The 16,825-nt window shown below is 35.2% G+C and overlaps 1 protein-coding gene across 1 annotated transcript in view; it reads left to right on the top strand.

Moving 5' to 3' along the window:
* The first annotated feature begins 9,231 nt into the window (after positions 1 to 9,231).
* The window catches only part of LRPPRC (leucine rich pentatricopeptide repeat containing), a 76,836-nt gene continuing 69,242 nt past the window's right edge, over positions 9,232 to 16,825 (top strand). Inside the window, exons 1-10 of the mRNA XM_005416190.2 lie at positions 9,232 to 9,433; positions 11,639 to 11,761; positions 12,449 to 12,570; positions 12,661 to 12,719; positions 13,294 to 13,380; positions 13,867 to 13,993; positions 15,039 to 15,183; positions 16,052 to 16,194; positions 16,480 to 16,585; positions 16,666 to 16,773. Of these exons, the coding sequence (XP_005416247.1) occupies positions 9,238 to 9,433; positions 11,639 to 11,761; positions 12,449 to 12,570; positions 12,661 to 12,719; positions 13,294 to 13,380; positions 13,867 to 13,993; positions 15,039 to 15,183; positions 16,052 to 16,194; positions 16,480 to 16,585; positions 16,666 to 16,773 (1,216 nt within the window). The 5' untranslated portion in view covers positions 9,232 to 9,237. The remainder of the gene's footprint in view (positions 9,434 to 11,638; positions 11,762 to 12,448; positions 12,571 to 12,660; positions 12,720 to 13,293; positions 13,381 to 13,866; positions 13,994 to 15,038; positions 15,184 to 16,051; positions 16,195 to 16,479; positions 16,586 to 16,665; positions 16,774 to 16,825) is intronic.

The raw sequence follows: 16,825 nt of genomic DNA, 5'->3' as shown, positions 1-16,825 counted from the left end.
GCCATGGTTTTCTCTCCCTTCTGTCACGCAGGTAGGATGGAAAACAGCCCTGTGCTACCTGTGTGCATCTTGGCTGCAGGTTTGACAACACTTACACGTGGTTGGTGCCCTGCAGGAAGCTTAGAGACACTAACCTTCATTAACACAACTTCAGACACACACAGATTTATGAGCTGATGAAAGGGCTTAATGCTACCCAAGTTGTTCTGTCTCTTGTGTCATATTTCTGGTGTTCTCTCTAAGTCAATGTAACTTCATTCCTGGTAAAAAACCATAACTGTGTTCTATTGTTATCTATTCTAAGTAGATAAATATGTTCAGCAAAGGACTTGGTGAGTTCCAGAGCTCCTTCAGAAAAAGGGATGGGAAAAGACAAGAATGAGAAATGGAGAACTCTTAGAGGAAAGTCTCACTGTCATAAAAAGGACATTGTTGCTAATTACCCTACTTTAGTGCTTATTCGTCTACTTTGGGTCTGTTTTATTGGTAGCCTGGCCAAAATCTTACTTAAAAAAGATAGTTTTCACTGCCGTGTATCAGCTGCCAACAAATGCTGAAGTTGGTGTGAAGGATGGAGTAGACCTGTTCAGGAAGGACCAGGAACATCTGTTTATGGTTGCCAACAGTACCACACATTTACTTATGTACAAATTATAAATAAACCTTTCTTCTTTCTAGTAACTAATTTTTGTTTTACTCAATTGGAAGCTTAATTCTCTAAATTAATTTGTTGCGAGAAATAATATTCACTGAAATTCATGTGTGACTTCGTGAAGGACTAACTTTTTATGACCCTAGAACTCCTTTTCTAGAAAGAACTTTGGAAGTGCTTTATGTGATGAAATTTTGGTTCCTACAGCTGAGGTTTGGTTTATTGGTTGTTTCCCTCCCAGTATGTTTTTCTTACACCAAATTATACTTAATTTCAGATACCAATTTGGTCATATGTGGGATAGTTCAGTGATCATGCTGAAAACTCTTTTGAAACTTTTTGTACATTCCTCTTGTTCAGTAATTTCATTCCTAAGATAAGTTTTCACTTAAAATCTCCCTGTCACACTACTGTGTGTTTAGGCATCCTAGTGTAGGAGTGATGATCCAGAGTCAAAGTGTGAAGCAAAGGTAATACTTAAAACTGAAATTTCATGTATTAAGCATGTGATCTAATTTAATTTTTTAACCTTAAGTAACTATTTATTCTTTTTTTTTTTTTTACTTAAGCCTTAATTTCTGGAACTGGACCTCCTTTGAAGAACTAGACTGGCAAAAGGACAACATTTGGGCTTACTGTACTTGCTGTTCAGGTCTTAAGATTATTTTGAGAATGAAATGCAGTCTATTTGGAATAGTAGGGAAACACAGACTCAGTTTTATGATTGAATAAATAAGCAGGAATAATCTAGCATTTTGCAAGAAAATTGTGAAAATAACTATATTTCCATGTGCTTGGTATAGTCAGTTTAGCATTGAACATAATAAAGTCAGTTCAGAGGCAAGTCTGTGACTACCATTACAGTAATGGTTACAGAAAAGTTGCAAATCTGTGAACTTCTTTAGAGATGTGAAAGAGCAAGCATCACATTCCAGCTGAGGTTTTATCAGAGCATCATGATTGCTCTGATTTTTAATCTAAGCTTCTTCAGAAAATGAGTTAGGATAGTAGATGCATGTCCTAATGGTTGAGAAGCATTTTATAGCAAGTCAGATTTAAGACAAATTTGCTCCTTCACTTGATCACCACCTCTGCTATGAAATGTGAAATAACTTTAGCTACATTGTCACTTCCCTGCCATGCAATTTCATTGCAGATAAACTTCAGCAGACCAATACAACAAACTTCAGATCTGCAGGAGCAGAGTTCTGCAATGTGGTGATTTATGTGGTACAAATGGCTTACTGGAACTTACAAAAGCTTCACTAGGAGGAAAATTGCTTGAATTTGCTGTTAGTATCTGAATGTCAAGAATGGTGTAACAAACCTCTCCACTGACAAGTGTTTAGAGTATTTTTGAGTTAACATCAGGATATTTTTGGGGGACTCTATTCTACATACTGTAGGTTGTGTTATGGTTTGATGTTGCAGCTTTCTGCTCTGGGAAAGTTAGTGCTCAGAAATAGGATCTTGGCTTCATTCTTCTGACAGCCTCCTGTTGCTGGCCACGTTGGCTGGCTTTAAATCAGGGTAGGAGAACAGTTGGGCTCCTAAAGCATAGAGATCATGGAAGTATAGCTGAAGAGGAAAATCAAGGAGAATCAATACAATAACAAAATGAAATCAAGCTAGCAAACCTGCTCCAGTGTGGGCTCTTCTCTCTGCAGGCCCAAAGCTCCTGCCAGGACCCTGCTCCTTCATGAGCTTGTCTCTGTTTTCAAAACTGAACTCAGCATAAATCCAAAAGACAGCCCCATACTTGCTACTTTGAAGAAAATTAACTCTAACCCAGGCAAAACAAGCACAGAAGGTGCTTGTAAGAACTCTTGCCTTTTGATCCATTGTGCTGTGTTTTAAGTATGTTGGTAAGATGGGAGAGTGAATATCTTTTTAAAAAAGGTTTCACATTGGGGAGATGGATTCGAATAAGTCATAAATTAAAGACCCAAATGATTAATGGCTTAGTGAATGGTGCATTTTCATTTTTTTGTTTTAGATTAGCTGCAAACAAGTTCTTTTTGGTTATTCCCTACCATACTCAGCAATCCATTACCAGTGGACAGAAATGTAGAACTGAATGCTTAATTACATTAGCAAAATGATAGAAAGAAGGGTCCTGAAATGCAGAGGAGGCATAGAGTAGATTTGCTTTCCAATAGTTTGTTGTAATAAAGTTGCGCAAGCTGTGCTGTTGTAATTAAGTGTTTTAGTGATGGATATAAAATGCCTAGATGCTTCCCAAGAAATCACAGAAACTTAGAGGTGTCAAGATTGGAAAAGATCTCTAGGATTATCGAGTCCAACAGTTGACTGACACTGCCAGCTTCACCACTAAGCCATGTCCTCAAGTACCTCACCTACCTGTCTTTTGAGCACTCCAGGGAAGGTGACTGACACTTCCCTGGGCACCCTGTTCCCGTGCTTGACGCGCTTTTCAGTGAAGAGTTTTTTCCTAAGATCCTAAGTGCAGTACAAAAGGTTTTCTCTTTTACTTCTTGTGAATCACTTAAGGAATTTTTTAGATATTCTCCGAGAAACACAAAGTTTGTCAGTCTACACAGAAAGGCATTAATTTTTCTCTCTGGTGAGATCCTGCTATATCATTAAAACAACTATATGGTGGCCTGAACATTGTGGCCTTTTTGTACAGCTGATCATGGCTAATGGCACAAATACTGCTTTAACAGTTGTGTGAATCATGCTGGGATCTCAGGTGGAAAATTTAGTGTTATGTTTACTGAATTTAGTGTTAGATGTGGAGTGCTTTTATGTACACTAATGAATTCTAACTCACTTAAGTTTGCCATTATTCTGCTTCAATTATGACTTTATTTTGAGAAGTATTCCATGCAGGTTTTGCCTATTTAGTTTAGAAAGAACAAAATATTCAATACTTTCCATAGAAAAAGCACAGCAGCTACCTTATTGTGGCTCTGATAAAGGGAGGCAAATGTCTAATATTTATGATTAAACATGTGGTTATCTTCATATATTTATACAAATACATAAATAATGTATGAAAAAATATATAGCTGAATATATAAATATAATTTTTTTTAATGTTTGGAATTGGTTAAGTCTTATGGAAAGTAACCATTCTCCTGCTGCAAGGGGAAACATGAACATCACCTACTTTTTGGGTTTTGGGAAAGATGGGGCTTTTTTTACTCAGGCTGGTGTGTAAGATATGTTCCTATAGGAAATTAAAGGTGCTGCCTTAAGTCTGCTCTGGCTGTGTGGAAGACATGAGTATGTGGATACAGCACTACTTAAACCCTTGTAAATAGAAGAATTTTACTGGTTGACTTGATATAAATTTCTCTATGCACACTTCATCTCTGCATCAGTCTTTCTGTGAGTTGATCTTCAGCTGCTTTCCCAGTGTTGTAAGCTAAGCTGGAGGTGTAGTTTCCACTTGTTTTGGGATTACAAATGCACAGGTAACCTTTCTTGTATAGGCGAGGGCCGCAGTTGTAGAGACAAAGCTGAAAATGGTATAAATGCTCCAATATCTGAAGGCTACTTCTAATCCTGTGATTGTGGGAGTTGGAGAGAGATTGCTTCACAGGGCTCAATATATCCTTTTGAGCTTCTCCCAGTTCTGAAGCGAGGTAGAGGTAAATTACACGTTTTGGGAAGAACCAGATTGCTCATTCAAACAGATCTGAAATTTACTGTGCAGCTTTATGTGCTTGCAAATAAAGTGTTTCACATGGAGAAAAGCTTAAAATGCCATTTGGAGGTAAAAGATGAAAGTAAATACTTGGTACTCATTGCAGCTCTTAGGGAAGTATGTGTTTTGTTGTGTAGCATAGCATTTAAGTCTGGAAAAAGTGAATTAAAATAATGGGGAAAATATAATTACATCATAAAACTGTGTAATCAAACATCTAGTACTGAGGCAAGATCAGAAATATCAAGGTCATGCATGATAGATTTTTTTTCCCACTCCTAATCTTACTTTAGAAGCTTCCAAATGAGAAAGCTTGACTGAAGTATCCAATTCAAATATTTCGTTACGATTCATATTACAACCACTAGTATTGGTTGTGTGATTCCTGATGGATTAGGTTCAGTTCAGTTAGATTCAGTTTCTTTGTTTAGAGAGTGGGGTGGGATAGATGAGTCCTTTAGGTTCTTTATACCGTTTTTTTTTTTCCTGAATAAACACACTGTGATGAAGAGATCATTATCTGTATTTTAGCTATGTTCCTGTGTTTAGGAGGTGAGTATTTGAAGTGTTTTTCCTGTGTGATGTTTCATGCTTAGCAATGCCTCATTTTCAGTGCCCTCTGGGCTGCACTGCTTAGCAAGTTGTACCCCATCTTAAATTTCTGCATTTGTTTTGTCCAAAACATTCAACTTCTTGTGTTCTATATTGAAGCTATTATTGAACATTGGATTGTGCCAGTCCTTTCTAGTTAGGTCAGGAGATAGCTTCACTTAGACTCCCCCACAATATTCCCAGTTCTGCATGGAACCACATTTTAATTTTGTGTATGTATTTAAAATTTTCTTTGCACAACTACTGCACCCATACTAGAAGTACATCGTATCTCCTTGCTTTGCTTATGAGCAGGTTGTCAGGTAAAGTGGTGCCAAAAGCCTGTACATCAATCTGTATTTTTTTGTTAGGCTTCTGTTTTTCCCACAACTTCCATGGATTTTTCAGTAAATCCAAAGGATTGGAGATTGAGTAAGATCTGGCAATTTGCCTTCAATATATCTTAATGTTTTCAGGAATTATTTGAGTCATTCTTCCATATTCTCACCTACGCCCCCATCTCCCTGTTAAAATTAGTAATGATAGTTAAAATTTACAGATGGTTGCAATTAACATTTCTTGAAAGCCAAACAGTGTATGAGCTGTCATTTTTCCCTGTGAAGAGGTAATTTCTAAAATCATCTTTATTAAATTTAGCAACCTTTCTTGCTGCCTTTTTAGGTCACTTCCTGAGAGAAATGGTTAATATGGACTTCTTGATTTTTATCCTTGCTTTTTTTCTGTTTGTCTTAATTGGGTGTTGTTTTTCAACTTCTGAAAATTAATGATTCCTGATGTATGGATAACTGTGTCATTTTGTTAGCTTCTTTTTGTGTTTCGTAGGGAGGTTGTCCACTGTGTTCTCCTGCCACTTGCCTGAAATCAAACCTAATGCTGTGTCCTTTGATTTGTTATGTTTGTATCTTTTTTTGAAAGCTGACTTTCTGGTCTGCTCAATCTTTCATCTTATAAAATAGTGAGCTCTTTTTTGGTGTTTTTGGTTTTTTGTGGGCTTTTTAAAAATTATTTTTCTTCTTTTTTTAATTTTGACTTCTTAGTTGATTTGTAGTGCTACATACCAGAGTCAAAACAATAGATGCTGCAGCATGATCCAGCTTTTGAAGCTGCAGTTATTTTTAACAAATTCTTATTATGGGATTGGCGTTACACAGCACCTTAGTGCTAAAGGTGTAATTCGTTCAAATGCTGAAGGCCTGCTGAAGAAATGGTCAAGTCTGCTCACCTATCAGAAGGTGAAGTTACTGTATAAAAATAACACTTTCATGTAAGTGTGTAGTGTTTTACAGTGTGCAACTGTAGCAGTTGATACTTATGTTATAAATAGCGTGGTGCTAAATGCGAAGCGGGAGAGTTTAGTAGCAAATGAAACTTTAGTCTTCTTGTGCTGTTAACCAGCTTATGTTGAGCATGCACATACAGTTTTAATCTCTTTCACTTCATCAGATGGTGCTGTGCAAGTATTTAAAATATTTGTGACTTCTTACAGGTGGAGACTCTTACAAAGATGGCTTTCTTAAAACAGTGCAGGACTTAAGAACTTAGACACCAATTTGTTTATGTTTAGAAGTGTGCTGTAAGTCATAATTTGAAAAATACTATAAAACATTACCAGGTTTTTACAGGGAAAAGCATTTCAATTCTAATCTGAAGCACAAGAGTTGTGTCCACTTGAGCTTTGATTGTTAATGGAAGTTGAAGTATAAATTTCTGTGTTACAAATACAGCCCTGTGTTGCTACAGCTTCCAGAGCATTTTTCTAACCTTTTTGGAAGTGTTCTGAAAAGCTTTCAGGTAGCTCTTTTAATGGCTATATAAGAGTGAATGATACAATTTTCTTTTTTAATTTATATCCTTAAGAAAATGATAAAGAACTTGCAGTCATTATAATTTCATTCTTCTAGCTCTCCACTGGCTAGCTCAAAGTTGAGTATTGCTATTCATGTGTTATAAGGAGTTATTTAAGTTCTAGGCATCTCACTTGTTTGTTAAATCCTGGAGGAGTTAAAATTTAGTATCTTACTGTTATTCTTACCTTGTGCTACTGGATTTTATGCTAATTAGTCTGATAACTTCTGTTTTCCAAAAGTACCCTGCATCTGGTTATAGGAGGCAATAGAAGGGAAGAGGAAAAGGAAGGAAAGAATCAGGGAAAAATAACACCCTTGGGAATGCCATGGCATTACTAGTAGCAACAAAAAAGTTTGTTGTTAATCTGACAAGGTACTTACCATGAAAAGTAGTGTTGGAGAGCTTTTTTCCCTTTTTTGGTTGTACCGTTTTTTTGTTTTTTTGTTTTTTTGGTTTTTTGTAGTTTCTCTGATTTTAGGTACTTTTTCTTTCTCATTTTCTTTTTATTCCTTGTTAATTCTGGTCGATTGTGGAAATTGTGAGCTGTTTCCACTGCAAGCTGATGCAACAGTAATTTTACTTTTTTGTAGAAGTGGATAAATTAATATTGTGCTTGGTTAGTGAGTGAAATAAACTCACAGAGGGATCTGAACAAAATGAGAGCTAGCCCAAAGGGATTAGTGGGAACTTGCATCTATTGGGAAATGGAACTGAGACTTGAGGAGGGAACCTGCCCTTTTTTGTCAGTCTTTCTTCCCTTCTTCAATTCTTTCTTCCTTATCCTTTCCCTAGTGAAATACCATGCAGATAGTTAGCTGGGCTCTGGAATATTTTCAGGAGGAAACTTTAGAATATAGGGCAATGTAAAAATTGTGTCCTTGAAAAAGATAATGCCAAATAATAGTGATGTTCTTAATTACTGAAGGATTTTTTAAAAATCAAATATCATCTATTAAACTGCTGTCATGGCTCCCTTAGGAAAGAGATTCTGCTTCAGACTACTTCTAGAATTTATGGTCTGCTGAGCTGCCAAATCAATATTTCAAAGAGCAAGGAAAAAGTTGGTCTTTTGGGCTACTTTCTGCTCACAAGAGGCAACTAGATGGTAAACCACCAGTCTGTATTTTGTACCCCAGTAATGATTTCTCTGCCATTTAGCAGCTTGCTGCCAGTGCTTCTGAAGCACAGAATTCCCATCAGCAAGCTTTTCTCCTTCACTGGACTTGTGTCCTTGGGCCTTAAAGGATGACTGTTGGGTGAGAAAGCAGCCAGCAGATAGACCTGGGAAAAAGCTGCAGGGCAGGAAATGGTTTTGTAGAGAATGTCAGCACTCCTGGCTTTTAGGGCTGCCATTTCACAAAATGTGGAGCCATTACTCTGTAGTATAGACTCCTGGAGCACCTGTAACAGCAGGGAGTACAAACTTGGGGATTTGGGTTTTTTTTAAACTAGTCTAGAAAGCTTACAAAAATTTAGCTGAAGAGTTGTCTGAAGAGCCGGAGATGAGGGAGGGCAATGTCATAAGTTGCTGAATCTTGTTTTTGCCACCCTTTTTTTGTATAGGATTCTAGAGAAGAATAATCTGTTTTATTTTATGGAGTTGCAAGCGCAGTTGAGAACAGACTTCTGAAATGCTTGTGTGTGATGATAATTTCACCTGCACAGGCTGTTCGTAACCTTGGTGTGGCACATATTCAATTTTTTTTTATTCTTATGTATATTAACTTGTTCTTTTAAAAAAATAAAAGGCAAGCTTTTTTTAATGCTTTGCTGGAAATAAGAACACTTTCTCATTGTGCTTCTTCTTGTCATATTTTATTTTGAGAAAATAAATGTTTGAACAAATCTGCTGTTAATGTCTGGTTTACGTGGCAGAGTGGGTGGATGCTTCATGCTGGTTATTGTCAATTCTGTGAAATGTGGAATGATCCTGTTGGTGTCCAAGCCATTGTTGTCTAACACACTGACCTCTGCATTAGTTCTTGTGCATTTTAATTGACAAGGAAGGTATGATTTGCTACCTTGATTTACTGTGTTCTCGAAGATCTGTCTGTGACTGTTCTTGAGATTTTTCAAAACCTTGTGAGAGTGTTAGTGAGTAGCTGTAATGGGACAATAGACTTCTATAGCACTTGGATGACTTAAAAGTTTTATTTTTGTGGGAATATTATTTGAACCATTTAATACATGAGGTGAAACTAACTGAAAATTTCAGAGAAGTGTGTCACTGTGAGAAAATGTATGACTGACTTCTTAAGTAGAAAGACACCAAAATGAATCACTTTTATTTGTTATTTTAAAATTGAATGGTTTTGAGACTGTTCATCAGCAAGCAGTGCGTTATTATCTTTTTGACATTATGTGACTAGTCTAAATCCAAAATGACTCACAGAAAGGTAATCTTTATTTTTTTTCTGTTTCCGTTATTTGTTTCTGTTCAAGCAGAAATGCTATGAGCCAAATCAGGTTCCTTACACTTGCACCTCAAGAGGAAGGAAGTGTTAAAGAAGAACCAGTCTCAGAAGTTGGAACCAGACGGACCTGGCAGTTTGACTGGGCGTTAAATAAAGTGGATAACTCTGTCAGAAAAACTGGCCGCATCCCTAAAACTCTTCTACTAAAAATCTTCCAGGAAATAAGCAATGCAGGTAAGTTGCTTCCAATTAAAACAAAATTAAGCTGAATTTCAGGCTGCTGTCTAACCAAGGAAATGAATTGAGTGTTCTGATCTGTATTTTGTCTTTGAGTGTTGTTTGATCTGCTGTATATGTTGATGAACAGGCCTTAACTGCTTTGGAGATGATATTTTGCTTTAAATGCTCATGTTAGCTTATTCAAGTTTGGGTTTTTTTGTGTCTTTAAGAATTTATAAGTCTTATAAAGGTGTACTTTTAAGGTATGTTATATTGCCTTGCTTATTGTCTATTTTTAATCTGGTAATGCACTTTCCTCATGTAACTGTATTTTGCTCTCTGAGCAGGGATCATACGTGTTTCCTTTGCAGTGTATATTTTTTAAGTGTCTGTAATGAACCGTGCTGCCCTTAAGATGTTATTTCTCTTAAATGGAATTACAACTGGGAAATGTGGAGGTGATCCACACGTTTCCACGTTCCCAGGTAGCTCTGTTCATGACAAGAAAGTTTTGGTTTTTTTTAATAAAAGAAAACCAAATAGCTGAGGCATTGTCCATTCTGATAGGTTCAATACTTCTTTGGCTAAAATATGCAGACTACATTAGTATTTTGCAGACCAGCTACCACAATTGCTGAGGTTTGGTACCAGTTAGGATGAGTCAGTGGAGGTATTTAAAGAATATACTTGCTAAGTACTACTGCCAATATTTATCAACGGCAGTATCTATTGTTTTGCTTAAGTTTTAAACTTTGCTATGTGTTACTCTATACTGTAATGGCATGTCTAGCTGGCATTGTGCTTTTAAAAGTTTTCCATTTTACTGTTTAAAGGCTGAACCTTCAATTTATGCTCTTTGTGTTGAATGTAGTTTTTCGTTTTTGCTTGGGATGTCTTTTCTGGTTCTGACTGCTTTGTTGTTTTTTCCATGTAAACCCCTAATTTGTGAATGTGGGTTGGCAAGAACTTTGTGTCTTTAAACCTCTGTGCAGGTAGTTCTTCATGAACCTTGACTAGTTCCACAGTTTCTAAGTCATACTAACAAAAAAATCTTAATCTCTTACAGGGTATTCCTTTGGCTTTGGAATTGTATTTAAAAAGAAAAGCGTAGAACCTCACAAATTATTTAGCTAAGGTGCTATTAAAATAAATGACAAATATTACCATATGAAAAATTTAGTCCTTGTTTATTAATTAATAATGAAACTAGTTTCGCAAAAGTGTGGAAAGTTAGTGTTGATTTTTGCCTGTTTGTATTATTTTTCCATTTCTAATTACAACACAAAAAATACCTGAAAAATGTGTTCACAGTAGATTTCATTGTGCATCTCTCCATCCTCACACTGCCAAAAGTTTTTGATTTTCTTTTCCCTTTCAAGGTACTATGAAATTGAAGATGTGTTGGCATTTTCATTGCATGAAGTAATTATGTGCAGGGATTTGAAAGCTGGTCAATTATGAATTGGTGATCATACTGACAGCATGTTGCTTTCTAAAGAAACTCTCATTTTTACTTGAAATTGCTGGGTTTGTATCTAAAGATGGGATAGAGAAAATAATTGTCTTCAGCTGACTGGGTCATCTGTGATAGATTCTGCAGTTCTGCCTTTGCCTCAGGAATAGTAGTGAAGTACAAGAAAGAGAGGAGTTTATAGTTAACATTTTTGACATTCTGTGACTAGTACAGGAATCAGAAGAGGCAGATAACCTTGCAGTTCACTATTCTCTAGGCGTAAATTTTCTCATTTGTTATATATTAAGCATAGGCAGAACTTGAAATAGAAGTTTGCGTGGAAGTGTCTCTGACTACCAGTTGTGGAATTGTATTGAATTGGTATGAAGTATTTTGACATTTTAGAAATTTACGAGAAAATTATGTCCCTGTTACAATGAAATTATCTCAGGATCTTGAGTTGGGAAGTTGAAAGTATTAGATAATCTAAGTTTAGAAATTTTGTCTTGTCTTCTAACAATTTCTGCTCAGCTAAGCTCATTATTGTACTAAATGGCATGTTTTGTCATGAATCTTTATAGGGTAGTGCCCAGTAGTGCCATTGTTTAATCATTTGGGTATCCTGTTCATTTAAATCTTCAGTCTTGGAGAAAATTCTTTTTTATAGAAAATGCTTAAATATTTCAGTAGATCAGTCTCAAATCTTATTTCTGATATTTAATGCATAATTATTTATGAAGAAATTTGTGGTTTTGTTCCATTTGCAGGGTGTCCAGCGAGTAACCACACCTTGCTTTTGTTACAAAGTTGTGGTGCTGTCTTACCAGAGGTATTGTCATCTGAAAGAACAGAACTGGCCCATATGATATGGGACAAGATGAAAGAACTTGGTACGTTGTGTCTGTTAGTCCTTCTTGCAAGAACAGCTCTGTGTGTTAGTTGCTCTTTTTGTAACGAGACACAATTTATTTTAATGGTGTTTAAATGTTAGGTTATAACAGGTTGTACTTACTACTGAATGAACAGTGGATTTTATTATTCAGGTGAGAGACCTGTTTCTAATTCTGGGGGTTATAGTGACATCTAGGGGTGTTAATCTAAAATTCTAAAATCGAAAGATTTTTTTAAAGATGCTTAAATTGGACTTCGGCTTGATTTTTATTATTGAGTTTACTTTCTGTTAGATGCTGCCTATATTTTGGTGGGCTGAGTATTCCTAGTGCTACCAGCTATTTTATCAGATGATATTTTTATTGTGAGTCATTTATGTATAGATAATGCATAGGTGAATGTTTTTTTGATAGTAACATTGCTGAATCTGTAGAATAAATACAGCTGTAGAGACTGTAGAATAGCATGTACGTGAGCATTGCTGTTACTGTGCTCTTTATGTTTTAGCCTTTTATAAATATATGTGCTATTAAATAAATGTCTGATGCTTCAAAGGTGAATAAAATGAAGCTGTCTCCGAAGTTCATATAGAATAAAATTAACATGAAATTAATTACCTGAGAAAGCTATGAAACTATGTTGAATTTAGAGCATCTACATTGACTGTTGTTGAAATATTTCCTTAGGTGCTGTGTATGATACGAGCCATTACAATGCTTTGCTTAAAGTCTATCTTCAGAATGAGCACAAGTTTTCTCCAACAGAATTCTTGGCCAGGATGGAGGAAGCTAACGTGCAGCCCAATCGAGTAGGTGCCCTTTTAAAGGATCTTCATTCTTAATAGCAGGCTCCATTTATTGAATGGTAATAATTAGCTTCCCCATTTTGTTTTCTGTAGGTTACATACCAGAGGTTGATTGCTGCTTATTGCAATGAGGGTGACATTGAAGGAGCAAGGTATTCTTTTGCATTTTTCTTTAAAGGGTTTTCCACAAAACCTGTTTCTCATATTCCCTGCCAGTGATATTAAAACTGATTTCTGTGTAATTCATAGAAATTGACCAAAGCAAAGAAGGGTTTTATATAAGTATATTTTTAACCAAGCAATGAACAGCAATTTCGTAGAGACTGCCAAAACCTACACAAACGAAATAAAAATACGTGATAGACCAGTGTGTTCAAATCAAGTTGTATTCACATTGCTCAGAAAATAACTTGTTTTTGTCATTTCTAGAGTCATCATGAAAAAATGTGAGGTTATGAAGGCTTACTGCCTTTGTAAGAAAATGGCTACTGGCAAAGGCATTTGAGAATTAAGTGGGCTAAGGAGCAAATAGCAATAATTCTAGTTGTTGTTGTTCTTACACAGGGCTTGCTGGGTATCTCTAAAAATTTTAGCAAGGTTAAGCTGTAACAGTGTAATTGAGGGGCATGAGAAATAAGTAAAAGGAAGATAAAAATAAAAAACCCAGCCAGCCCTACCTTAGTGTCTGCATGTTCCAAAGTGGCAAATACAATTTTTTTTTTCCAGTAAGATTCTTGGATTTATGAAGAGCAAAGATCTCCCCATCACTGAGGCAGTATTCAGTAGTCTTTTGAAAGGACATGCAAGATCAGGGTAATGTTTAATACCTTTTATTCCTTTTGTTTACTGTTAGCTTTACTAAAATATAAAGTGTTACTGTACAGAAAAAATTACATGCTGCAGAATAGTGTGGTGGTTTTGAATAATAATGTGTAGAAGACTGTCTTTACATTTATGAAGCAAAAAAGCTATTTAACAAAGGAAGAAGATTTTTTCTTGTGTCTGAAAATCTTGTATTTTAAGATAAATTACAGTACTTTTGTAGTGTTTGGGAAGAAATTTGCTGCACTTAGTTCTGAACTTTATAATCTGTTAAAGTTGAAAGAGTATTTTAAGTAATACAATTATTAAAAAGATTTGCACTTTCACCTTTCAGGATTTGCTTAGTTAAAATAAGTTTCTCTAAGCCTGTTGCAGTCTTTGTTTCCAATTCTAATTAATTTAGTGAGGAAATGTACAAGTTGCAATAAACATCATTATGATTAAATCTACTGAGGGTCTTGCTTTGAATTCTTTCAGAGATATGAAAAGTGCAGAAAACATCCTTTCAGTGATGAGGATGGCTGGTGTTGAACCAGGTCCAGACACCTATTTATCACTGCTGAATGTGTATGCTGAAAAGGGTGATGCTGAGAGCATCAAAAAGGTATTGGCAATTTGAATTTAAATACAACTTGTTTGATCTTTTGTTCAATATAACTTTGGAATGCTTTCTGTCCCGGCAGGAGAAATAAGAAAAAAATTTATAATTGGTTTCGTCCTACTTGGAAGTAATTATCAAAATTTTTTATTGCAATTAAATAGCTGGTTAACTGAAAGCAATGTCACAATTTCTGAAAATTATTTGTCTTTTGATAGTGGCGTTTCACTCTGGGAAGATAGATTTGTCAGTGAGCAATTTAATAATTTAAGGGTTTTTTTAAAGACAGTGCATGTGGGATATCTATGTATTTATTTATGAAAATATAAAGTACACCTTGGTTATTCTGTTCCCATTGAGCCATTCTTTGGCCTCTCAAATCACAGGATGTTTCCAGTAAAAATGAATTTTTTGTTTTGAGAATTCATGCAAACAACTTTGGTATTTGTAAGGTGAGGCTTCCTTACAGCTTTTTGTGTAGCTGATTTTTTTCAAGTATTCTCTCACTTTTTTTTTTTAAATCAAAGAAATACTCATGAACAGTGAGAAAAAATCAAACCAATTTTCTTAAGTTGTATCAGGAGTTTAATCAGATCTAGAGCACCAAATCAAGGAAGAGGGTATTGGAAACATAATTTTCTTTCATGACTTAAACAAATATTCATCAACCAACATTCTTCCAAACAGTGAAAAAATGTTTGATTAGTCCTTCTTCCCTTTACAAAGTAATTTCTTTTGATAGTCTTCTGACAATGAGAATACCTCGAGTGTTTTCATATATTATTAGATATTAGAAAGGAACTATAGGTTATATCCCTTTTAGGTGTCCCTTTTTCTTTTCACAGTCTAAAGGTGTTTGAGTCTCTCTTAATATTTTTGAGTCTCTCTTGCATATTTTTTCTCTTTACCATGTTCCATTATCTAAATCTGTGGATTTTAAAAAAGAAAAAAAACCACAGGTTTTTTATGCTTGTTTTGTTTTGATTTAAAAAGTATTCTGTTCTGAGTCACTTTGGAGTTGATTCAAGATAAATTTGTTTTGATTTTACAGACTCTAGAGCAGGTTGAGAAGACTGAAGGGTACCTTATGGACAGGATTTTGATGCAGGTGATTTTTAGCCTTGCCAAGGCTGGATATCCACAACACATCGAGGATATTAAAGGACGCATAAGATTTGAAAGGGAATTAATTCCAGGTATGTCCTTGGTTCCCACAGCAGGGTGGAGAGAGAACACTTTTTTTCCTTTTTTTCTTATTTTTTGTTTTGTTCTGTTGTTTTGGTTTTTTGTTTTTGTTTTGGGTTTTTGTTGTTTGTTTGTTTTTGTTTTTGTTGGTTTTTTCCTTCTTTTTCCAAAAGTATCTAATTTTGTAGTTTTGTCTTGAATACTGAGGGAAAGGAATATTTTTGCAATTAGTTTGTGGATTAATTTGTGTGTTTGTGTGGTTTAGATTGTATTTTATCAAATATAAATATGAAGCACCTTTAATAATTTGCATACCAAAATTATTCTGTCATTTAAAAAAAAAATTCTAAAATGCATTAAGCTTTTATAAGAAAGCAGCAAGTGTGGAGTACTTTCTTCAAACACCGCTGTTAAGATTCCTGTTGTGAGCTCTTCAAGACTGCTATAAAAAAGGGATACTGAGTACAGTTTTTTATTACCTACCTTTAAAGTTGCTTTTGGATCCCAGTATGTTTAATCTGATTGATAACTGTTAATTATACTTCATGGGGTTTTTTTGTTGGTTTTTTGTTTGTTTGTTTGTTTTTTGATGTGTCTAGAAATGAATTTCTTTTTTCCTTATCCTTCTGTCAGGGTGCAGTGGTGGTACTTCTGTAATTTTTGGCCTAGTCTTCTTATGAGAAAAGTGAATTCCATTGATAAATATAAATAATTCTGGAAAAGGTAGTCTCAGATCTGGATTGTGAATCTTGTTTAAAATTATGTTAATGGTACTTGTAAAACATTTACTTTTCTAGCTTTCACTAATTTTAGTAGCTTAAGGTGAAAAAGTTGTGTGCACTTTATTAATATTGTTGTTCGCTGTTTTTCAATTGCTAGATGTAATGAACCTGTGTTTGACTCTGATAACTCATGGCTTTGAAGATATCAGCTTCAGCATCTTGAAGTCTTTAAGTCATTTATCACGTGAAGATATGGACCAAGGTAGCTTCTTCTTGCAACATTGTGTAAATAGAAATCTGGTAAGCAGAATAGTAATACTTTTTTTCTTAATCAAATTATAACAGTATATTTATTTACTTTAATGCAACTGTGAAGATTGAAAATGGTGAGTTGTTGCACAGTTTTTCAAGAGCAAAAAAAGCATTTTATTATTTTGTATCAACTTGTATAGTAAATTGAAATTCATAACGGAATACTGTTTGGCTTATGTAATATCCATTTTGTAAACATTAGAAGAATCTGACATTCTTAGCAGTTTGAGAAATTGATAAATACCTTAAATTAATTTTTGGAATTGTTTGCAGCCTGTGAACAAGCTGAAGCAGTTCTGTAAGGAGTTAAAAGAAGCAAAGATGCACTCGGCGCCATTACCATTTATTTTGCGTTGCGCTTTGGAGGCCAACAGATCAGGTACTCTGCTTTTTAGTTATTTTACCTGTGCTCATTTAGAGCACTTGGTCACTGTTTAATTGTTTGATTAATGTTTTCAGCCTTGGCCATTGATGTGATGAAGATGATGAAGGAGGAAGGCTTGCCACTCAGACCTCACTATTGCTGGCCGCTGCTAGTTGCGTACCAGAAAGAGAATAATCTTAAAGGTGAGCGGTCTGAAAAATGCTCCTGTGGCATTATTGCATAACTAGTGCACAA

The sequence above is a fragment of the Geospiza fortis genome, unplaced genomic scaffold (assembly GCF_000277835.1).
Source record: "Geospiza fortis unplaced genomic scaffold, GeoFor_1.0 scaffold41, whole genome shotgun sequence".
Classification (NCBI taxonomy): domain Eukaryota; kingdom Metazoa; phylum Chordata; class Aves; order Passeriformes; family Thraupidae; genus Geospiza; species Geospiza fortis.
The sequence above is the reverse complement of the archived record's forward strand: the minus strand, read 5'-3'. Positions and strand labels throughout refer to the sequence as shown.